This window comes from Macaca nemestrina, chromosome 12 (genome assembly GCF_043159975.1).
Source record: "Macaca nemestrina isolate mMacNem1 chromosome 12, mMacNem.hap1, whole genome shotgun sequence".
Taxonomy (NCBI): domain Eukaryota; kingdom Metazoa; phylum Chordata; class Mammalia; order Primates; family Cercopithecidae; genus Macaca; species Macaca nemestrina.
This window is the reverse complement of record NC_092136.1, coordinates 73,768,880-73,793,195: the sequence shown is the minus strand read 5'-3', so window position 1 is coordinate 73,793,195 and position 24,316 is coordinate 73,768,880. Positions and strand designations below refer to the sequence as shown.

General features: G+C 41.3%; 1 protein-coding gene across 1 annotated transcript in view; it reads right to left on the bottom strand.

Moving 5' to 3' along the window:
• The window catches only part of LOC105468744 (DNA polymerase delta 3, accessory subunit), a 51,774-nt gene extending 29,079 nt beyond the window's left edge, over window positions 1-22,695 (bottom strand). The window contains exons 1-5 of the mRNA XM_011719064.3: window positions 22,539-22,695; window positions 21,137-21,192; window positions 8,559-8,661; window positions 1,930-1,969; window positions 481-613 (exon numbers count right to left, since the gene is read on the bottom strand). Coding sequence (XP_011717366.2) covers window positions 481-613; window positions 1,930-1,969; window positions 8,559-8,661; window positions 21,137-21,192; window positions 22,539-22,598 — 392 coding nt within the window. The 5' untranslated portion in view covers window positions 22,599-22,695. The remainder of the gene's footprint in view (window positions 1-480; window positions 614-1,929; window positions 1,970-8,558; window positions 8,662-21,136; window positions 21,193-22,538) is intronic.
• Window positions 22,696-24,316: the final 1,621 nt, after the last annotated feature.

Here is a 24,316-nt window from a genome sequence, read left to right as displayed (position 1 = left end):
AAATGTACATGCATTATAGCCCATTACCTCCTTGTGCTGTTAAGGATACAAAAGATTTTAAAAACCTGATCCTGGTATGGAAGCTTAAGAAAAAGTTGTTTTTGGATGAAAAGTAGAGGGGTATCAAATTAGGAATTATTTTTTTAAGGACAACATTTGAACTAGTTGAAGGATAGGTAGGATTTAGACAAGCAGAGACTGGGTAAGGGAGTTAGAAAGGGCACGACAAACATTTCTGGTGGCAGTGACAGGATAAATACATGAGAAGTAGATTTATGGGGAGTCCACTGGGGTTTTCAATATGGGTTGTGGCTGCTATTTTTCACCTTATGATGTACTAATAAAACCAGGCATGTGTCTTATTGCAAGATAAATGGGGTTTTACTAGACTTGGCATTCACTCTTAAGAGGCAGCCACTGTGTAAACATCTTACAAAATCAATTCGTAAAGAAGCCCACAAGGAACATTAAGAAGCTTACTTGCTGCAGTTCTGCAAGTTGCTTTTAAGGATGTCATAGTCAGTATTGAACAGAGGCCCACTGTCCTTTAGCATGGCTTTCTGGATGCTGTACACATGGATGCTGGCAGTCACAGCTAGCTTGGACTTCACTGCTACAAGTCAACAGGAAAAGCAGTCTGTTAATACACAAACTTCATAGCATAGAGGACTTTAACAAGAAACCCTTCTGCATTAAAGCATTTGTAATCTGCGGTGGTCCAAAAAACTCTAAAAGGCCACATAGCCACATATACAGTAAAACATCAACCCTTCTGTCTGCAATGGGGACATTATGACAAGTTGGTGGTGGTGAGTCATTTCTAAGTACAGCACCTGTGAGGGTATCAGTCATGCAGTGGACACTCAGTAAATATTAATGATTGACGATGACTACGATGATCTTTTTCTTTCGGTCAGAAAAGAGCCTTACACTATAGCATATAATTAAAGAGGACTAAGTAATTTATATCTGAGAATATCATTTATATATTTCAATTTTAGTTTAGAGAAAGCAACTCTATAATAAAAACAATGCAAACTAGATAAGCCTACGGAGGAGAAACACAAAAGAACACCACAAGAACAAATGTTAGGTTCTGTGAAGGAAAGGATTGCAGCTAACTTGTTCCATGTCCCCAGTTCCTAGTATAGAGCTTGGCACATAGTAGATAATCATTACCTATCTATACAATAAAGAAATTTTGCTTTGCTTAACACTGTGGGAATTCAGAAAGTAAAAAGTAGACAAACCCACCACTCTGAATACTTTAGAGTTAAATTTGGTAAAATACCCCCATCCTACCCTCACAGGCAGGAGCTCTTTCTTTTTAAAATACACATATTTTTTGTGTCCCTGACATGGCTGCCCTCCACCCTCCTCAGTCCCAATCTGTGAAATGGGGCCTGCAGGCCAAGGAGCCTTTATATACAAAGTATAACAGTACAGGTTTTGTCTTGAGATATAGGTCCAAGATCAGGAGAACCCTGTTATTAAATTCCTTTGAATTGGGTTTTTAAACAATCGAATGGTAGCACTAATAGTCTTGAAAGAGTGAGACAAATTTAATTTAGAAGTCTTTCTAACTTCCAGAAAAGCATTCTTTAACTTGCTTCCTAAAAAAACTGCCACTGTCTTTTTACAGTTGATGAGGTAGCTCATATGGTATTCATAACAGTTTCTGCATGTGTCACGAGTTTTGAAATTCTATGATAAAAGTGCTTTATAAATGTCAGCAGCTATTGGCCCTAAAAATGGGAAGTTAGGCAGATGTAGTATCATATTTTAACATGCTTCAAAAACTACTAATAAAATGACTATTGGGCTATTCAGTTAAATAGCTAAATATATGCAGATGTTAGAGGCAGATTTTTTATTGCACCTACATTGATGCCATAAGAGGAAAACTTGCTAAGTCACTAAAACACTTACCTTCCAATTTATCTTCTCTCACTACTGCAACCTTGTGGCACTGTAAGAAAACAACACTTGATTAGTGCTTAATGTAAGAATCTGCAATTTTAATTTCCTTGCCCCAATAATTCAATTGTGCTTGGATGTGAATTAGGAAAACACCAGGCACTCCTTAAAATATATGTTATAATTTAATAAAGTCAGACTCACTTTTAATTTGCTTACTTTCAGGAAAAAAATAATTTGCTTATCTTAAAACTTCTCAACAAGGTTAAGAAAAGTGATCTAGTACAGATTTCAGTACTACAATTTAAAAAATAAAGCATCTCAAATCAGTGTGAGCAAAGGCTTTTTAGTGAGTGATTTAATAAGAATTACTGTATAATCATATGGAGCCACATAAAAATTGGATCTGTTCCTCATACCATATACCAAAATAAATTCTAAATAGATCAGAGATTTAAATGTAAAAAATGAGGCTGAGTGCGGTGACTCATGCCTGTAATCCCAGCACTTTGGGAGGCTGAAGTGGGTGGATCACCTGAGGTCAGGAGTTTGAGACCACCTTGGCCAACATGGTGAGGCCCTGTCTCTACTAAAAATACAAAAATTAGCTGGGTGTGGTGGCAGGCGCCTGTAATCCCAGCTACTCAGGAGGGTGAGGCAGGAGAATCACTTGAACCTGGGAGGCGGAGGTTGCAGTGAGCTAAGATTGTGCCACTGCACTCCAGCCTAGGCGACAAGAGTGACACCTGGTCTCAAAAAAAAAGAAAAGAACACACACATGCACATGAAAACATGTGTGAATTCTATAACCGGCTATAACCTAAGAAAGAGGGAACATTTCCTAAGTATAATTTGAAATCCAGAAATAACTGAAATAATCTATAAAAAAAAAATTTAAATGAAAAAAAAAATTTAGTACAAAAACAAACAATAAAGTGGAAAAAAAATCTGCAACTTACATCACAAAGGGTTAATATGCAACTTCTAAAAATAAAGAAAACAAAGACTAACAACCCTTTAGAAAATGGGCAAGAGAGGCCAGACGCAGTGGCTCATGCCTGTAATCCCAGTACTTTGGGAGGCTGAGGCAGGCAGATCATGAGGTCAAGAGATGGAGATCTTCCTGGCCAACATGGTGAAACCCCGTTTCTACTAAAAATACAAAAATTAGCTAGGCGTGGTGGTGCGTGCCTGTAGTCCCAGCTACTTGGGAGGCTGAGGCAGGAAAGTCGCTTAATTCCGGGAGGTGGAGGTTTCAGTGAGCTGAGATTGTGCCACTGCACTCCAGCCTGGTGACAGAGTAAGACTCCATCTTAAAAAAGGAAAAAAAAAAAAAAAAAAGGGCAAGTGGTAGGAACAGATAGTTCACAGAAAAAGAAATATAAATATCCCTAAAACATATGATAACATATGCTGTACGGAAACAGGAACTTTCATACATTGTTGGTGGGAACAAGAAACAGAGTGATATTTGGCAATATCCAACAAAAGTACACATGCACTCACCCTTTGACCAAGCAATTCTACTCTAGGAATGTAACCCTAAAACACACTAGCAAAAATATACAAAACACATAGACACTAAGCTATTCACTACAGCACTATTAATATCTGTAATAGCCAAAGATCGTAAATAACAACTACCAATAAAGGATTGCTGAATAAGCTAAGGTATATCTATCAATGTGGCACTATGTGGCTATAATAATGAGGAATATTTCTATAACTGCTGTGGAGTGATGCTCTGAATCTACTGTTATGTAAAAAAAAAAAACCAGAGTGCAAAATAGGTTGCACGTATGAAAACATCTATCTAAGAAAGAGAGGCAAAATTAATATATATTTTCTTATATTAAAAATATATACAACAGGCCAGGCGCAATGGCTCACGCCTGTAATCCCAGCACTTTGGGAGTTTGAGGTGGGTGGATCACGAGGTCAGGAGTTCAAGATCAGCCTGGCCAAGATGGCGAAGCCCCGTCTCTACTAAAACACAAAAAAATATTAGCCGAGCATGGTGGTGGGTGCCTGTAATCCCAGCTACTTGGAAGACTGAGGAGGAGAATTGCTTAAACCCGGGAGGCAGAGGGTGCAGTGAGCTGAGATCGCACCACTGCACTCCAACGCCTGGGCGACAGAGTGAAATTCCATCTGAAAAAAAAAAAAGGAAGGAGAAGGCAAACCCAACGTAATAGTTACCTGTAAGGGAAAGGAGGGAACCTATGAATTGAAAGCAAAATGGAAAAAAAAAAAATTGAATTTAACTAGATATTGAATTGGTGGCTTCAGTAGAGTGAGGAATTATTTCAAGTGATTCTAAAATACAGGATGACTGTGCATCCTTAGCAGGACATATCCTACAGACAAAGAACTGCAAAGAAATCTTATTTTCAGTAATCAAATTGTTGGTAATAATACTGGTTTTGCTTGTCGAAACCTTGTATACTTGTGTAAAGCAAATAGATATTTTTGTTAATGTTCAGAATCACCAAAATTCACAACATAAAAAAAAGAGCAATCTAAACATCAAATAAGTATTTTAAAAAGTGTAACCATAAGTTTGAGCTGGGATTATTAATGTTCTCATAATGTGTTTTCTCTTAAAACAGGCAGTCCTAAAAATGTCATTTTTACTGGTTTATTTAAGGGAAGAAAAAAGTCAGGTTCTGTAAAACTGCACACTAAAAATTACAGAGATTATAAAAAGTACAGACCATTAGGAATGAATCACTCAAAACCTATGAAGCTTTGCAGTAAAGAGCCCTAAAAACAGTAATTCGCACCTCATGAGAAGATCTGAATAGACCAGACAGGTCAGAGTGGCTATATACTGCCTCGGGGGATACTGAAAGTACATAAAAAACAACAGAATGGAAATGCCAGCTGGTGCTAAAACAATGCAGACCAGAGTAGAGCTCTGATTCAATGGGTTCCTTGTGGACATGGGAGTTAGGGAGCATCCACAAACCCAGAGCCTAGGAGGGGGTAAGCCCCCTGTTCTTAGCAGAACAGGGAAAACATGGCTAGCTGATGAGAGAAAATTCTTCATAGAAAAATTACGGCTAAAAAAACAGAAAGGCCAGGTGTCGTGGTTCATGGCTGTAATCCCAGCACTTAGGGAGGCAGAAGCATGAGGATCATTTGAGCCCAGAAGTTTAAGACCAGTCGGCCAGGTGCGGTGGCTCACACCTGTAATCCCAACACTTTGGGAGGCTGAGGCGGGTGGATCATGAGGTCAGGAGATCGAGACCATCCTGGCTAACACAGTGAAACCCCATTTCTATTAAAATACAAAAAATTAGCTGGGCGTGGTGGCGGGCACCTGTAGTCCCAGCTACTCAGGAGGCTGAGGCAGGAGAATGGCGTGAACCCAGGAGGCAGAGCTTGCAGTGAGCCGAGATCGCGCCACTGCACTCCACCCTGGGCGACGGAGCAAGACTCCGTCTCAAAAACAACAACAAAAAAACCCAGCCTGGGCAACATAGTGAGACCTCGTCTCTAACAAAAATAAAAGTAAAAAATTAGCCAGGCATGGTGGTGCATGTCTGCAGCCCTAGCTACTCAGGAGGCTGAGGCAAGGGGATCACTTGGGCCCAGGAGTTCAAGGCAAAACATCACCATTTTGTAACCTTTAGTGAATTAATGATTTAGGCAATGATTAAAACTAATTTCAGCTAAAATCATTAGATGAAAAGCTAATAGGGAACCCATAAAGCATAGATCAGGTTGACAGTTCTTCACATTACAAAAAGAACCAGCCAAATATTTCCTTGAAATTTTCAAATAATCCTCTGGAAGAATCTCTGGAATGAGATGTGAAGGAAGCTTTCACGTTCTATATATTTTTAAACATTTTTTATAATAATCATTGGAAAAATAAAAATTATTTACATTTAAAAAAATCCAGGTCAGGCACAGTGGCTCACTTCTGTAATCCTAGCACTTTGAAAGGCCGAGAAGGGCAGATCACTTGAGCTTAGAAGTTCGAGACCAGCCTGGGCAACGTGACAAAACCCTACCCCTACAAAAAATACAAAAATTAGCTGGGCATGGTGGCGAGCACCTGTAATCCCAGCTACTTGCGGGGTTGAGGCAGGAGGATGGCTTAAACCCAGGAGGTTGAGGCTACAGTGAACCGAGATTCTGCCACTGCACTATAGCCTGGGTGACAAAGTGAGACCCTGTCTCAAAAAATAAATAAAAATAAAAATGATTAAAAATTCCATACAAAGCCGTGTAATGTCTTTTTTTCTTTCTAGAAGCACTAAAAACTTGAAAAGGAAATTATTAATACAAGAATTAAAAGAACAAAACCTGACATAATGCTTAAGAATTTGCCTTTCCTTAGGATTCCCTTTAAGGGAAAAAAAGCATAGGTAAGCATCCACATTTGGTCAGTTAATTCCACAGGGCTCCACAGAGCTTCCCAGTGAGGCTATTGGGAGGGCAAGTCCAGGGCTCCAAAATCCTCACAACCACTTCAACCACAGCAACCACGCTCTTAATAAATTTTACATATAGAACTCTGATTAAGATTTTGTTTGAAAAAGCATTCTCCTGCTAAAAAAAGATAGGCAGAATTTAAATGCCATCTTATACTTAGAAACAGAAAACCTTTTTATAAGCAAGCCATGGCTTAGAAGTTTTTAACTGATTATAGGTTATACATCATTTTGAAAAATGGTCTCAGAAATATGCACTGAGGAACACAATTTGAACACTTTCAGTGTCATCCAAGAAAACTCTGGACTCTGAAGACCAACCATGAAGACTGTCCAAGAATCCTAAATTAAGAGCCCCTGTTATAATGGGTCAGTTTGAGTAAAAATCTATATTATCTTAAAACACAAATTATTAACTTGGGATCCTATTCCAGAAGATCCATGAACTCAAAATTTTATGAATGTCAACATATGCATTTTTCTTTCAGATTCTCAGTGACCAAAAAAAGAAAAAAAATTACTGCTTTAAAGAAATATAAAGATTCCCAAGTAAAGGCTTAAATATGACTAGATTGAGGGTATTGACATAACTAAAGAAAGAGACAGAAGGTTAGTTGACCCTGTAAACAGAAGAAAATATGACAATCAGCTATAATCTTTGACAATAACCATTCAAGAGCTCTAGAGTGGCAGAACTCTGGAGGCAGGTTTATCTCTGAAAGTAAATGAGTCACATCTGTTTAACTTTGCTTCAGAGATATAAATGACATCTTATTTTACACTTGCAAATATCTTGGTTATCATTTGGCTTGCCAAATAGCTTGCAAACAAGAAAAGAATATGTTGGCTAGAGAGTATTAAGTATCTGATCCTTCTAGCAGTTTTGTTGCTCCTTGTAAATTACTAAACTGACATTCCAGTTTTATTTTATATCACCCAAGCTGGAGTACAGTGGTGCAATCACAGCTCACTGCAGCCTTGACCTTATGGGCTCAAGTGATCCTTCCCACTTCAGCCTCCTGAGCAGGCGGGACTACAGGCGCATGCCACCATGCCCGGCTAGTTTTTGTATTTTTTGTAGAGATGGGGTTTCGCTAGGTTGCCCAGGCTGGTCTCGAACTCCTGGGCTCAAGTGATTCTCCTAACCCAGCTTCCCAAAGGGCTGAGATTACAGGAGCGAGGCACTGTACCCAGCCTGACATTTCAGTTTTAAATCTCACATGCTTGAGACTCAATTGCTAAAAAACAAATCCAGTCAATATTTCGACAAATCAGGGCTCTGAACTTATGATTCTGAGGGAAAATCAAAGGAAAGAGGAAAACGTAGTAGATCTTTGAGAAGGGGCCACCTGACCTTTGGGCAAAGTCCCATGGGGCTTTTTATGCCCAAAAGAACCTTCAGACAGGAAGTCTGAGGAAGTGAGAACAGAGGAGGTATGCCTTACTTTTGGGAGGACGCCAGAGAGGGGAATTATTAAAGTTCCCAAGGCCCAGTGTGGTGCAGGAGAGGGAACAAGACATCTTAGCAGAGCTTCTGGTACCCACCAAGGCATGGGAGTAACAGAATGATCCCTGTGCCCCTGAGAGGGACATGAAAATAGCTAAGAAAAAAATCAAGCAGACCTGAGAAAGCTTTACAGTCAGGATGATGAAATCCAGCAGTCACCTGCGGTGCCAGATGACCAGATACCAGGTGGGACTACAAAAAGAAGAGGAAGGAGAATAAAATGTTCCCACCCTATGCACTGCATTAGCCATGCTCCTGCCAAAAACCCTTACCCTTTAGGCACTTAGACGTAAGCCTACCCAAATGAATGTTCAAAATTAAAATGAAGTTCAGTTAAAGAAATTATAATTTTTGAACACTTGTATTCGTGATTTGAAATTTGAACAGGTATAAAATTAAGCACCATTGTTCCCCATATACCTTCAAGAGGGAAAAAGAGATATAGGGAATAACAGAAGCAGTCTCCTAACATCTTATTGCATAATAATGATACAGTCTCTGCATCACAGCCAAGATATTACCCAAACTTCTCAGTTTTAGATTTAGTCTAAACACCCAAAATAATCATCGCCATCAAACAGCTCTTTAAAACTACTATAACACAGAATCTTGGTTTTTTTCTCTCCCCTAAACTATAACACTCTTCATAACACAAACACATTTAAGCTCATTACAAGGCTCTGAGAACTTACGGAATGTCCATTCTGAATGAGACTGCCAGACACCAAATAGGTAACATGCAGTTGGGCTCCTGAATTTTCTTTTCGTTTCCTTTCAACATAATCATACAGCATCCTGTTCCAAAGAAAACAAGCCACAAGTAAGTCATCAGTAAGAGTTCTTACATGATCAACTCTTAATTAATGACTTAAAAGATATATGAAATCTGGTAGTCCATCAAATTTTCTGAACAGTAGCATTTTTGCTTGGCTTATGGTCAGTTAAAAAAAGGATGGACTGTAGACAGGACATGGGGAGTAGAGTCCACTTGTATGGAGCTGGCACAGTGATCAGTATATTAACTGAAATAAGATTAATAATAGACCAAGAGGGACTGAACCTGCATTAAAACAGTGGCAATGATACATAATAAATAGAACACTGAATCAAGAAGTAGTTTGGTAACTGTCTAAGCTCTGGATAAGATAATTAATTTGTCTAGGCCTCTTAATATCCCAAGGTGTGAACAGGAGGGTTATATTAGATTAGTGATTCTTTCAACCTGGGATTCAGGTGGCCATCTATAACCCTCCAACCCTAAAGTTTCAGCAAATGTTTATGTGCTTTTTTGGGAGGAGATGTGTGAGAGTTTTCGATGGATTCTGAAGAGTGAATTACTCCAAAACATTAAGAACTACTAAGTATATGATCACAAATGTCCAGCTCTGAAATTCCAATTTTAAGATTACTCAGATTTAATGCCGATTCAGAATTGCAGAATGTAACAGCTTACTCACATCGCCCAGTATTCAGAATAATTCATTAACCTGAGATAGCCAAATACTAAATGCAGAAATAATGCTGCTTTTAGTAAAATCTCTAAATTCATTTTTACCCTATGATCCAGCAAGTATCAGAAGTTGGCTCCCTTCAACAATCCAGTTTAAAAACAACAAAAAGAGACATAACATGTCTTTTATTTCAAGAAACATTTACAGTCTCTCTATAATATACTTCTGCCAAGCACAGCTAGAAATTTAAAAATCCCCAGAGAAACTCAACCTACATTGCTGTTCACTCTCTTCTTGAAGAGCCTGCTCTCTCAGCTTCCATGAAACCATGACCCACTGAGTCTCCTGCTACCCCTCTCACTGCTTCTGCTTCACTTTCTGAAGAGACTTCTCTACCTCCTCCCTTTCCTTAACTGTTGGTGTTCTGCCTTCAGCTATCTTTTCACTCTCTGTATTAGAGTGACTGACCATTCCTGTCTGCCTGGGTCTGAGGGGTTTCTTGGGATGTGGAACTTGCAGTGACAAAATCAACCATCCTGGGCAAACCCAGGGTGGCTGGTCACCCTACTACATATTTTCCTTGGTTTATTTCATCCATCCCTGACTATAACATCATCTGCTCAAACCACCCAAGCCAGAAATCTGGGAGTCATTATCCTTCACTTCTTCCTATCCAGTGAGTTGCCAAGTCTCATCAGCTCTCCTTCCCAAGTAATTCTTGACTCCATGCCCTCCAAATCTCTTGACTAGACTATTTCAATTCCAAGTATCAATTCCTCTTCTCCTCCCCACTTCACCTTCATTATCCATGATGCTGCCAAAGTGAAGTTTAAAAAATGCAAATCAAGTCATTCAGTCAACAAAACTTTACTGAGTGATTACTTTATGTTCTATGCCTTAGTGACAGAATAGTGAATAAAGCAAGTCTGCTCTTGGAGCTTACATTCTAGAAATGAGACACACAATAAATATATATAATCTCAGATGACAGTAAGTTTATGGAAACAAAATTAAGTAAGGTAAGGAGGACAGAGGGTGCCTGAGAAGTTTTGCTATTTTATATAAGGTGATTAGGGAAGGCCTCATTAGCAGAGCCCTGCACAGAGGGAGGGAGCCAGCAAGGTGGATATCTTGGGAAACAATGTTCTAGGCAGACAGTCCAACGAATGCCAAGGTTCTGACGCAGGATGGTCAGCAAGATCCAAGGAAAAGAAAGGAGGCCAGTGTGCTGCAGTGAAATAAGGACAGTAGTAGGCGAGAGAGGGCAGAGTACCAGGCACATAGGGCTTTGTGGCTACCATAGGACTTTAAGAAGCCATTAGAAACTTGAGAGCAGAGGTAACATGATCTCACCTTTTGGAAGGATCTGAGGTTATGTGGACGATATACTGTAGGGGAGCAAGGGAGGAAGCAAGGAGACCAGTTAGGAGGCTATTGCAATAACCCAGCCTAGAGATGATTGGTGGCTCAGTTTGGGGCGGTAGCAGTGCAGGTAGTAATTAGTGGATGAATTCTGGGTATATTTTAAAGTGAGAAACAAGAAGATTTGCTGATATACTGTGGTGAGGTGTAAGAGAAAGAAGAGTCAAAAATGACTGCACTAGGCAACCCAAAGAAGCAAGCTGCAATTCACCGAGATAGGGGAAAAGCAGGAAAAGCAGGTGTTGAGGGGAGAAGTCAGGAGTTAGGTTTTGGGGCATATTAAATTTGCAATGCCTATTAGTCACTGTTGATGTTGAAAAAGTTGCTAGAGAGTCTTGCCTGAAATATAATTCCTTGTTATAAATCTTTCAGTAGCGCCAGGCACGGTGGCTCATGTTTGTAATCCCAGCTCTCAGGGAGGCAGAGGCGGGAGGATAGCTTGAGCCCAGGAGTTTGAGACCTGCCTGGGCAATATAGTGAGATCCCGTTCTCCACAAAAAGCGGGGGTAAAAAAAGACAAAATAATAATAATAAGTGTAACAAAGCTTTCAGTAGCTTCTCATCCCCTAAGGATCAACTTCAAATCTCTAGGTATGACAGGTAAAACCCTTCTTGTTCTGGGCCCTGTATCTCTGACCATTCCCCATCATACCTACACTATCTTCATCCTTATGAAACATTCTACAGTTCCCTTTATTCCTTTGTATATGCCCCTCCTTCTGCCAGCCTGGCCTCGAACCCCTGGGCTCAAGCGATCCTCCTGCCTTGGCCTCCCAAAATGCTGGGATTACAGGAGTGAGCCATCATGCCTAGACAATGAGCCTCTGCCTTCTAAGCTCTAACAAATCTTATCTCATATCCATTATTACAGCATGTATCACCCTGCATTCTAACTACTTATTTTACATATGAGGCATCCGCTCTGGACTGTTAACTCCTTGAGTACAAAAAGGTGCCCTAGTCAGGATTTTTGCTGATTCCTCCTCTTTGCCCTTTGATGTTTCTTTCCATTACAACAATTGTGTTAGAAGAATAAATGAGCTAACAGATCCATGAACATTTTGGTTTGTTGATGCTAGTTTGGACCATGCTAAGGGAAGACGTGATAGGCAGGTACCATGCCCAAGATGCTCTCAAGCTTGCTGGCCAAATGCAGTATTTTTTATCCACAACTAATAGTCCTGCCCATATCATCAGTCATTGTCCTCTACGTACCTGTCTCCCCAAATTGACCCCAGTTCTTCTCTCTTATATTATTAACAGAAAATTCAAAGCAAACTCTTATTTTAAAAAAGAATTCCTGCGGCCGGACACGGTGGCTCACATCTGTAATCCCAGCACTTTGGGAGGCCAAGGCAGGCGGATCACCTGAGGTCGAGAGTTCGAGACCAGCCTAACCAACATAGAGAAACCTCATCTCTATTAAAAATACAAAATTAGCCGGGCGTGGTGGTGCATGCCTATAATCGCAGCTACTCAGGAGTCTGAAGCAGAATTGCTTGAACCTGGGAGGCAGAGGTTGCAGTGAGCCAGGCTTGTGCCATTGCACTCCAGCCTGGGCAACAAGAGCAAAACTCTATCTCAAAAAAAAAAAAGGAAAGAATTCCTGCCTATTTTTTTGAGTCTAAAACATGTTTTATCTAATCTAAGCCAAACTTTTTTTTTTTTTTTTTGGGAGATAAGAGTCTCGCTCTGTCGCCAGGCTGGAGTGCAGTGGTGCAATCTCAGCTCACTGCAATCTCTGCCTCCAGGTTGAAGCAATTTTCCTGCCTCAGCCTCCCAAGTAGCTGGGACTACAGGCACGCGCTGGCTACTTTTTCGTATTTTAGTAGAGACGGGGTTTCATCATGTTGCCCGGGCTGGTCTCAAACTGCTGAGCTCAGGCAATCCGCCCGCCTCGGCCTCCCAAAGTGCTAGGATTACAGGCATTAGCCACCGCGCCCAGCCTAAGCCAAACATTTTTTAATAAACAAAATGTAAAATATTCTTAAATAAGAATGACAACAGGCTCGGCACAGTGGCTCACGCCTGTAATCCCAAAATGTTAGGAGGCCGAGGCAGGCAGATCACGAGGTCAGGAGTTCGAGACCAGCCTGGCCAGCAAGGTGAAACCCCATCTCTACTAAAAATACAAAAAGTTAGCCAGGCATGGTGGCACGTGCCTGTAGCCCCAGCTACTTGGGAGGCTGAGGCAGGAGAATTGCTTGAATCCGGCAGGCGGAGGTTGCAGTGAGTCGAGATTGTGTCATTGCACTCCAGCCTGGGCAATAGAGCAAGACTCCATCTCAAAAAAAAAAAAAAAAGAACAACAACATATATGACTTCTTACAAGATACACTTCCTACATGTATGATTAATTATAGCTTCCCATTTTAATTCATTAATCTTCCCTCCTGATCAGTTCCACCCATAATGTTCCCCAGGATGAGTACAATGTATTGCCCATACTGCTTTCTCTAACCTAACTTAATTCTTTCACAGCATTTTCACAATCTGAAATTATCTTGTTTAAATCAATTGGTTGGGGGGGGGGGGGGCTTGTCTGTCAGGTTTACTATTGTATGACATAGCCTGAAATAATGCTAAAGAAAACAGTATGAGGCCAGGCACACTGGCTCAAGCCTGTAATCTCAGCACTTTGGGAGGCTGAGGCGGGCGGATCACCAGGTCAGGAGTTCAAGACCAGCCTGGCCAAGACTGTGAAACCCTGTCTCTACTAAAAATGCAAAAATTAGCCGGGCATGGTGGCGGGTGCCTGTAATCCCCACTATTTGGGAGGCTGAAGCAGGAGAATCGCTTGAACCTGGAAGGTAGAGGTTGCAGTGGGCCAAGTTCCACCACTGCACTCTGGCCTGGGTGACGGAGCAAGACTCCATCAAAAAAAAAAAAAAAAATTATGTGAGAGAAATGTTTGTGAAAATAGTGAGGCCGAGCTTGGTGGCTCATGCCTATAATTCCAGTACTTTGGAAGGCTGAGGCAGGAGGACTGCTTGAGTCCAGACATTCAAGACCAGCCTGGTCAACATGGCAAGATCCCATCTCTCCAAAATAAAAAAATCAGCTAGCATGGTGGCATGTACCTGTGGTCCCAGCTACTCACAAGGCTGAGGTGGGAGGATCCCTTGAGCCCAGGAGGTCAAGGCTACAGGAAGCCATGTTTGAACCACTGCACTCCAGCCTGGGTGATAAGACTCTATTTCAAAACAAACAAACATAAACCATAGTGCTTGGTATTCATTCAATAAATATGTATTGGCATTCACTGTGTGCCTGACACTGAAGAGAGAATAATTGTGGCATATTATATTTTCCAAAGATGGCTGAGACAGCATCTCCCATTCCATATGCTCTTCTACATTCTCTCATTGAGAAGTAGAGTCCACCCCTTGAATCTGGTATGGCCAGTGATTCACTGCTTGACTTCTGAGGCTAGTCAGAAAAGGCAATTGGCTCTACACTGTGCTGGAACACAAGTTTTTGGAGCCTTGAGCTGCTATGTAAGAAGTCCGACTACCTGGAGACACCAGGCTGTGAGGAAGCCCAGGCCATATACATAGACCACATGCAAGCACTCTAGTCCACTGCCCCTGCGAAAGTCCCAACAGATGGCCAGAAGCAACAGCCAGACATGTGCTTAAAGATGCCTAGAGATGACCAGGTTCCAGTTATTGAGACTTTCCAGTGGGGATGCCAGACATCACGGAACAGACATAAGCCATTCCCACTGTGCCCTATCCAAATTCCAAAGCAAAAGATTCTATGAGCATAATAAAATGATGTTTCCAGGCACTACATTTTGGGGTGATTTCTGATACAGCAATAGTAATCAGAACAGCGATGAACCTGACAAGTTTCCTGCCTTCATCGAGTTTATATTCTAGTGGCAAAAGACATACAATAAGCAAAAAATGCCAAGACAATAATATGAATTATAAAATGCTGGGATAACCATATACCCATGTGCAAAAAAATGATGCTGGACCCTTTCCTTACACCATACACAAAAAATTAACTCCAAGTGATTCCTAGAAGATATAGTCAATATTTATACATTTCAGTGATTCATTTAAAAATTAGCTTGAACTAACACCTAATCTGAAAGCTTTAGTATAGTCTTACTATAATAACTACAGCATTTCTCCTTCCTTCCTTTCCTCCCTCCCTCCCTCCCTTCCTTCCTTCCTTTTTTCTCTCTCCCTTTCTGTTTTAGAGACAGGGTCTTGCTCTGTCACCCAGATGGGATCCTAGCTCACTGCAGCCTTGAACTCTTGGGCTCAGACAATTCTCCTGCCTCAGCCTTCCGAGTAGCTAAGACTACAGGTGCATGCCACCACACCCAACTTCTGTTTTAAAAAACCTTTTTATAAAGATGGGGGTCTCACTATGTTGCCCAGGCTCGCCTTGAACTCCTGGGCTCAAGCAATTCTCCCACCTCAGCCTCCTCAAGTGTTGGGACTAATACAACTGAGCCACCACACCCACCTGACTGAAGCATTTCTAATGTTAACAAGTACATGGCCAGGTGCAGTGGCTCATATCTGCAATCCCAGCACTTTGGAGGACAAGGCAGGAGGATGGCTTCAGCCCGGGAGTTCAAGACCAGCCTGCGCAACACAGTGAAACCCCATCTCTACAAAAAATACAAAAAGTAGCCAGGTGTGGTGGCATGCACCTGTAGGTCCAGCTAGTCGGGAGGCTGAGGAGGGAGAATCACTTGAGCCTGGGAGGCCAAAGTTGCAGTGAGCCAAAATTGCGCCACTGCATTTCCACCTGGGCAACAGAGTGAAACGCTGTCTCAAAACAATAATAATAATGATGTTGACAAGCACATGATCTGTAGAAAACTTAAATATAGTGATAAAAATGATTTTTTTAAAACTCTTAAGTGGATTACAGAATTAAATGTAAGTGCAAAAACTAAGAAATCTTAGAAAAAAAGCACAGGAGTAAATCTTCACAACCCTGGGTTAGGCAAAGCCTTCTTAGATACTATGTCAGAAGCATATGCAACACATCAGAAAGAAAACACAGCAAGGGTATGGAGAAAAGAGAATGCTTATACACTGTTGGTGGGAATGTAAATTAATACAGCCATTGTGTAAAACGGTATGGAGGTTCCTCAAAATATCAAAAATAGAGCTACTGTATGATCCAGCAGTCCCACTATGGATATACATCCAAAGGAAATGAAATCAGTATGTCAGAGATATTTGCACTCACATGCTTACTGCAGCACTATTTACAATAGCCAAGATATGGAATCAACCTATGTCCTTTAACGGATAAATGCATAAAGGAAATAGAGTGTATATACACAATGGAATACTATTCAGCCATAAAAATGAATAAAATCCTATCATTTGCAACAAAATGGATGAACCTGGAAGAGACTATGTTAACTGAAATAAGCCAGACACAGACAAATACCACATGATCTCACTCATTTGTGCAATCTGTAAAAGTTGATCTCACAGAAGTAGAAAGCAGAATTTTCTTTCCATAGGCTGAGGTGGTTAGCGGAGGGGGAATGGGGAGATGTTGTTCAAAGGATACATAATTACCATTAGACAGGAATAAGTTCAAGAGCTCTACTGTATAGCATGGTGACTACAGTTAACGATGATATATTATATTCTTGAAAAATGCAAAGATGGTAGACATTAAATGTTTTTACCACCAAAATAACTGTGTGATGTAATACATTTATTAGCTAGATTTAACTATTCCACAACGTACATATACTTCAAAATATAATGTTGTACACAATAAATACATACAACTTAACTTGTCAATTTAAAAAATCTTGGCTGGGCATGATGGCTCACATCTGTAATCCCAGCACTTTAGGAGGCCAAGGCAAGCAGATCACTTGAGGTCAGGAGTTCGAGACCAGCTTGGCCAGCATGGTGAAACCCCATTTCTACTAAAAATACAATAAAATTGGCCGGGCGTAGTGGCACATGCCTGTAGTCCCAGCTACCTGGGAGGCTGAGGCAGGAGAATGGCTTGAACCAGAGAGGCAGAGGTTGCAGTGAGCCGAGATCACGCCATTGGACTCCAGCCTAGGCGACAGAGCAAGGCTTCTGTCTTTTTAAAAAAAAAAAAAAAAAAAATCTTCTTAGGCCAGGCACAGTGGCTCGTATCAGTAATTCCAGCATTTTGGGAGGCCAAGGTGGGAGGATCACTTGAGATCAGGAGTTTGAGACTAGCCTGGGCAACATAGCGAGATCTCGTTTCTACTAAAAAAAAAAATAATAAGATAAAAAAAATTAATCCTTTTAAAATTTAAACTTAAAAAAGCATAAGCAACAAAAGGAAAAATAAATAAATTGGACTTCATCAGCAATAAAAACTTCCATTGGCCAGGCATGTGGCTCATGTCTGTAATCCTAGCACTTTGGGAGGCCAAGGCAGGGGCTTGAGCCTAGGAGTTCAAGGCCAGCCTGGGACCAGCCTGTGAAACATGGCGAGACTCCATCTCTAAAAAAAATTTAAAAATTAGCTGAGTGTGGTGGCATGCACCTGTAGTCCTGGCTACTTGGGAGGCTGAGGTGGGAAAATCACCTGAGCCCAGGGAAGTCAAGGCAGAAGTGGGCTGACATCACACCACTGCACTCCAGCTTGGGCAACAGAGTGGCATTCTGTCTCAAACAACAACAACAACAAATGTCTGCACTTCAAAGCACACCATCAAGAAAGTACAAAGACAATCCACAGAATGGTAGAAAATTTTTGCAAATCATTTTTCAATCGGGGTCTTATATTCAGAACCTATAAAGAACTCTTAAAACTCAAAAACAACCAAAAATACCCAATGACAGAAATGGGCAAAATTTTGAATATCGTTTCTCCAAAGATATACAAATGGCCAAGACGTGTATGAAAAGATATTCAGCATCATTAGTCATTAGGAAAATGCAAATCAACATCATTTATGAGATACCACTTCACATCTGCTAGGATGGTTAAAATAAGACATAACAAAAAGTTTTAGCCAGGTGTGGTGATGTACACCCGTAGAGCTACTTGGGAGGCTGAGGCGGGAGGATCCTTGAGTTCAAATCCAGCCTAGGCAACATAGTGAAACCCCATCTCAAAAAAAAAAAAAGAGAATTCATCCACGAGAAGTCTAAGGGAAAAAAAAAGTGTGTTGACCAGAATGTGGAGAAACTGAAATACTCATATACTGTTAGGACGGTAAGACAGTGTAGCCATTTTGAAAAATAGTTTGTCAGTTCCTCCAAATGTTAAATACAGAATTATAACCCAGCAATTCCAATCGTAGGTACAGATACTGATATGGTTTGGCTGTGTCCCCACCCAAATCTCAACTTGAATTGTAATAATCCCCACGTATCAAAGACAGGACCAGGTGGAGATAACTGAATTATGGGGGCAGTTCCCCCAAGCTCTTCTCATGATAGTGAGTTATCACGAGATCTGATGGTTTTACAAGGGGCTTCCCACTTCGCTCGACACTCATTCTCTCTCCTGCCAACCTGTGAAGAGATGCCTTCCGCCAAGTCTCCTGAGGCCTCCCCAGCCATGCGGAACTGTGAGTCAATTAAACCTCGTCTTTATAAATTCAATCTCAGGTATGTCTTCATAGCAGCATGAGAAGGGACTAATACATATACTCAAGATAACTGAAAATATATGTTCATATAAACACTTATACATGAATGTTTTATACATGAATGTTCATAACAGCATCATTCATAGCAGTCAAAATATGGAAATAACCCAAATGTCTATTAATGATGAATAAACAAAATTTGTTGTATCCATATATATTTGGAGACTGAATCATGTCTCCAAAAAGATATGGTGAAGCCCTAACCCCCAATACCTTAAAATGTGACCTTATTTAGAAATAGAGTTATTGCACATGTAATTAGTTAAGACGAGGTCATATCGGAGTAGGGTGGATTCGTAATTCAATATGACTGGTGTTCATATAAGATACACATGCAAAGATACAGATACACAGGGAGAATGCCATGACAATGAAGGCAGAGATTGGAATTACGCAGCTACAAGCCAATGCGAATGATTGCCAGCAAACCACCAAAGGTGGGAAAAAGTAAAGAATAAGATTCTTTCCTATAGATTTCAGAGACAGCACACAGCCCCGCCAACACCTTGATTTTTACTTCTAGCCTCCAGTACTATAAGATATTAAATATCTGTTGTCTTAAGCCACCTAATTTGTAGTATATTGTTACGGCAGCCCTTGGAAACTAATAAATTATATAATGGAATATTATTTAGCCATAAGAACAAATTAAGTAGTGATGCATGCTAAGTGAAACAAAAACAAACATTATAAGACTATATATGATTCCATTTATACAACATATTCAGAACAGGCAAATCTATAGGCAGAAAGATTAGTGGTTGTCTAGGGCTGAGGGCATAGAAGTAAGGGAGAAATGGTAAGTGAGTGATAGTGGGTAGTTTCTTTTTAGAGTGATGAATATGTTATAAAACTGTGGTGATGGTTACACAACTCTGTGAATATACTAAAAACTACTGAATTATACACCTTAAATTGGTGAATTATATCTCAATAAACTTTTTAAAGGGAGAATTACTAAAGAAATTAACAGAATGATATGACAGAGTTGGGGAGGGGTGGGGATACTTGAAATAGAGGATTAGTAAGATTCCTTACAAGTGGTAACATGTAAAATCTGAGCTGAAATCTGAAGGATGAGGACAGCTGAAAGAGCATTCCGGACAGAGGGATCCTAAAGTGAGAATAAGCTTGCATATTTGGAGAACAGAAAGGCAAATATGGCTAGACTATAGTAAGTGAGGTAGAAAGTGGTATGAGATGAAGTTGGGTAGATAGGCAGGAGCTAGACAGTGCATTAATGCTACAAAAATTAGAGGTAATCAGGTAGCTACAGTAAAATTGCAGGCATCTTCATTTCACCTTTAGGGAACTCTAGTTCACAGTATACACCTTTGTATCCCAATAGGCTTAGTAATAGTTGCCTAATTTCACTTTAAACATCCATAACCACAATGAACAATAACCCATAGGTATCCATTCCCAAAGTTAACTGAACCTCTTGGGTTTGGGCCAGCTGCTCTTGTGCAATCTCAGTCAAAATTAGTCCCAATCTATCCCTAGGCTAAGACTTTCAGGTTTGAAAGCCTAACCATCACCGCCAAAATCAGACTCCTAAACCTGTCTAACACTAACCCAGATAGAGTCAAAGCAACCCATTCTAGAGACTAGGAACTTTCTAAGACTTGTGGAATGTTCTTAAGGCTCAAAGATTCCTATGGCTCCTTCAGGCATGGTGGCTCACACCTGTAATCCCAGCAATTTGGGAGGCTTTGGCAGGTGGATCATTTGAAGTTAGTAGTTTGAGATCAGCCTGGCCAACATAGTGAAATCCCATTTCTACTAAAAATATAAAAATTATCTGGGTGTGGTGGTGGGCGCCTGTAATCCCAGCTACTTGGGAGACTGAGGCAGGAGAATTGCTTGAACCTGGGAGGCGGAGGTTACAGTGAGCTGAGAGCACGCCTCTGCACTCCAGCCTGGGTGACAGAGCAAGGCTCTCTCTCAAAAAAAAGAAAAAGAAAAAAAAAAGTTTGTACGACTCAAAGAATAGAGAAAACTCAGACCATCCTTAGGAATAAAACAAACTAAATGAGCAATTAACCCAATATTTGTATCCTCAACCTGTTTACTAATTCCCCCTTTTGGGACATAGATGATACTGGCACCTATGCAGGTCAAAACATTCTAGTTATTTCAAAAGCTTGCCTTTTCCCCTCTGGTTTCAAACTGGATCACAGGTTTCAGTAAGAAAAGGTGATATGGCAAAATTCAAGAAGAATAATGTTCTGCACCAGCCTAAACATATTCTTTTCAGTTTCACTTAAATAGTTCTCCCATCTCTTATACTGTCATACAGCTTGTGTCAAACACCTGTTGACCTCATTATGGAAGCATTTCAATAACATCCAGAAATGGGCCTAAGAAAAACATGTGAAAACATAGTGAAGATGTAAGAAACAAACATACAAATCCGAGATGTAAACAGAACTGGGCAGGCCATTTAATAAATTTGAATTAACAAAGTGATGTTAACCAGAGCCCAAGGCTGCAAATAAATCCAATAAATTTACCATCATACCTTTATATATTTAGGTTGCTGCAAAAGTAATGGCAAAAACCACGATTATTTTTGCACCAACCTAATACAAGTCCACCAATATTTTAAACAAGACAAAAGGTAGTAAAAAGAGTATTATTTTCATTTACCCAGAAAATTAGCTCTAATCTATAGGCTATCTGTAGAGTTAAAAGCAAAGCACAACAAAAAACAAAACAAAAAACTCCAATGTGATTAAAATTGGTAGTAACTTGGACTTACTGTTTGGCCTGGTTAACATGAACCCCTAGTGTATAGCTCAGCCATTTGTATGTCACCTGTAAGAAGAAAAACATTTTCAAATGTTTTATTAGATGACTCCAGAGTGCAGATCAGCCCCGAGTGTCTGTTCCTAAAGATTCCTGTTCTTAGATGGTTATGCCTTATAAATTACAACAAATGCCACTGCAGCTTTGCCAAGAACTATCTATCTGGGTAGGCAGGACCAAGTTACTTATCTTAAAAATGCTAGTAAGTTTGTTTCATGAAGTAACGAAAAATAATCTAACAAGACAGGTTGAACATACCTAGCAGAAAAAGCTCTCATTTTCCTCACATTCCTTGTTTTACTTAGGCCCTTTCCTCATGATGTCTTTTTTTTGGGACCACCAGCCAAAGCCATCCTAAAACTCACGCAGAAGATAGATGACTTTGAAATGTTATGTCTCAGAAACTTCTAAAGAAAGTTGCACCCATGCAAACATTAAAGGGCGCAGGTGGTGCAGGGGTCAGGAAACGAACAAAGAGGGTAAATATTTTTATAAGAGATCAGATTGGGAACTACCAGCATCAAGCCTTCATCCCTCCTAGACCCAGGATGCCTGCACTCTCTTCTCTCAAAGTCTCTCCAATTCCAAATGTCAAGCTTCCAATAGTTAGAAGACTTGCACAGGTTAGGCAAAGGTAGTGTGATGTAGAAGAAAGTATTAGTAAGAGGACAGACGTAGGTTGAAAAATTGCCTATCCCTTACCAACCGGAAATAAACAAGTTATTTGGCCCCTCAGATTCAATTTCCTCATCTAAGGATACCACCACCGACCTGGGGTAGGGTGCGGGGAGGTCACTGTAAAGATTAAAGTGCCTTGGCACACAGCATGCACTCGATCATCAAGGTTTGAAAAGTGCACTCACATGCATCATCTCGCTTGATCTTTACCGCACCCCTGTGAAGGCGGGTCAAACCTCTATCAATGCTTAAATTTCCAGGAAGAGGAAACAGTATCTGGAGGTTACACAACTTGTAACTTAACACAGTTAAGACACGATTTCCTCAACTATAAACGTAAAACTTTAAACGCCAACCACCTTAAAAGATAGGTGTAGGGACGCCTTAGAAATACTCAGCCAACGGCCCTCCCTCCGCGCCCGGTCTCCGCGGCTCCAGCCCCAGGCTCTGTTCAGAGCACGCCCACCCAAGGGACACGGACTTCCGTGTGTGCCGGAGGACCTTCCCGACGAGTCCTCGCTCGCCCTGGGGCACAGAGCTCGCCCAGGTCCCCTCGTAGGGACCTGTCTCCCCCTGCTCCCCACGAAGCCACCGCAGAGAGAGTCAAGGCTCCCGCCACCCCAGCCGGGCCCAGGACCCCGGTCGCACGCCCGTGTTCCCCAGTAGTAGCTGCTCACGATCTTGTTTTGGTCCGTGACGAACTCGTCTATATTTTCCAGATAAAGCTGGTCCGCCATAGTGCGGCAGCGCTGGGACCCGCCTTTAGCCCCTCTCTCAACCACAGACACAGCTCCCGCCGGCGGGAAACGTCTTTGCTCCCTCCCAGGTCCCGGGTCGTTTCCCCGGCAACGGAAGCGACGCACTACGGCGGCCCTCAGCGAGTCAAACTAGTTATGGAGACGGCGCAGACTGAAGTAGGCAGAGCTAGTGGGAAATAGCGAAGTACGGGGCCTCCTGGCTAGTTTTTTCCTATACTTACGTGCTTATGTTAAAGTTTAATTTATAAATTAGGCACAGTAAGAGATTAACAAAAATAGCTAACGATAAAATAGAACATTGTTATTATTATACTGTAATAAACATTAGTGAATATGGTCTCTCAACAGATGTCGTTGGATATAATATTTCCCTACCGAGATTGGCTGCGGGTGATGAAACCCGGGAAAGCCCGGATAAAAGGGAGACTATTGAAAACAAGTAATTTTAGTAGTGCTGCCAACTGGGGAAAAGTACTGCCTGTTATAATCCCTCAGAGTTGAGAAATTAGGGAAGGTTTTTCCAGAGGGGATGAGGAGAGGCTGAGTGTTTCAGATAGAGGCAGGAGAATTTGCTGGAAAAGAGTTCATTATCTCTGGATTATTAGGAGAAGAGGCGGGTGAGAGATACTTGGGAGAAACCAAATAGTTGTGCCTAGGAGAATGTGAAGATGTGCATGAGCTGTGTTCTCAGGAAAACTTGGAGAAAAGTTATCAGGTTGGGGAATTTCAACTCAAATTTCTCCTAATATCACCCCCCAAAAATCTTTAATAATTGACTTCAGCATAAGCTGGTGCAGTTCAGTACCGCAGCTGTAGTGCATAAGTGAATCAGACTTACTGGGTTTGAATCCTCGTTTTGCAGTTCGTTGTGTAAAGTTAGGTAATTCTTTAGCCACTAGGAGCCTATTTCCTTATCTATAAAATGGGAATAATAATAGTACCTACTTCAAAGGCTTGTTGCAACATGCATTCATTCAAAGCACAGCAAAATCCTGAGAAAGGCCAGATACTGTTCTGAGTGCTGAGGTGCTGGGGCTGCAGCTGTGAACAATAATAAACCGAGCCTGTTCACATGTAGCTTACATTCTGAGATATTTAAGTGAAGGATAGTGGTGGTTTAAAATAGGGCAGCAGGGCCGGGCGCCACGGTGGCTCAAGCCTGTAATCCCAGCACTTTGGGAGGCCGAGACGGGCGGATCACGAGGTCAGGAGATCGAGACCATCCTGGCTAACACAGTGAAACGCCGTCTCTACTAAAAAATACAAAAAACTAGCCGGGCGAGGTGGCGGGCGCCTGTAGTCCCAGCTACTCGGGAGGCTGAGGCAGGAGAATGGCGTAGACCCGGGAGGCGGAGCTTGCAGTGAGCTGAGATCCGGCCACTGCACTCCAGCCTGGGCAACAGAGCGAGACTCCGTCTCCAAAAAATAAATAAATAAATAAATAAAATAAAATAAAATAGGGCAGCAGACTGGGCACGGTGACTAACGCCTGTAATCCCAGCACTTTGGGAGGCCCAGGGGAATGAATCAACTGAAGTCAGGAGTTCGAGACCTGCCTGGCCAACATAGTGAACTCCTGTCTCTACTAAAAATATAAAAATTATCTGGGCATGGTGGCACGTGCCTATATTCCCAGCTACTCGCGGGGCTGAGGCAGGAGAATGTCTTGAATCCAGGAGGTGGAGGTTGCAGTGAGC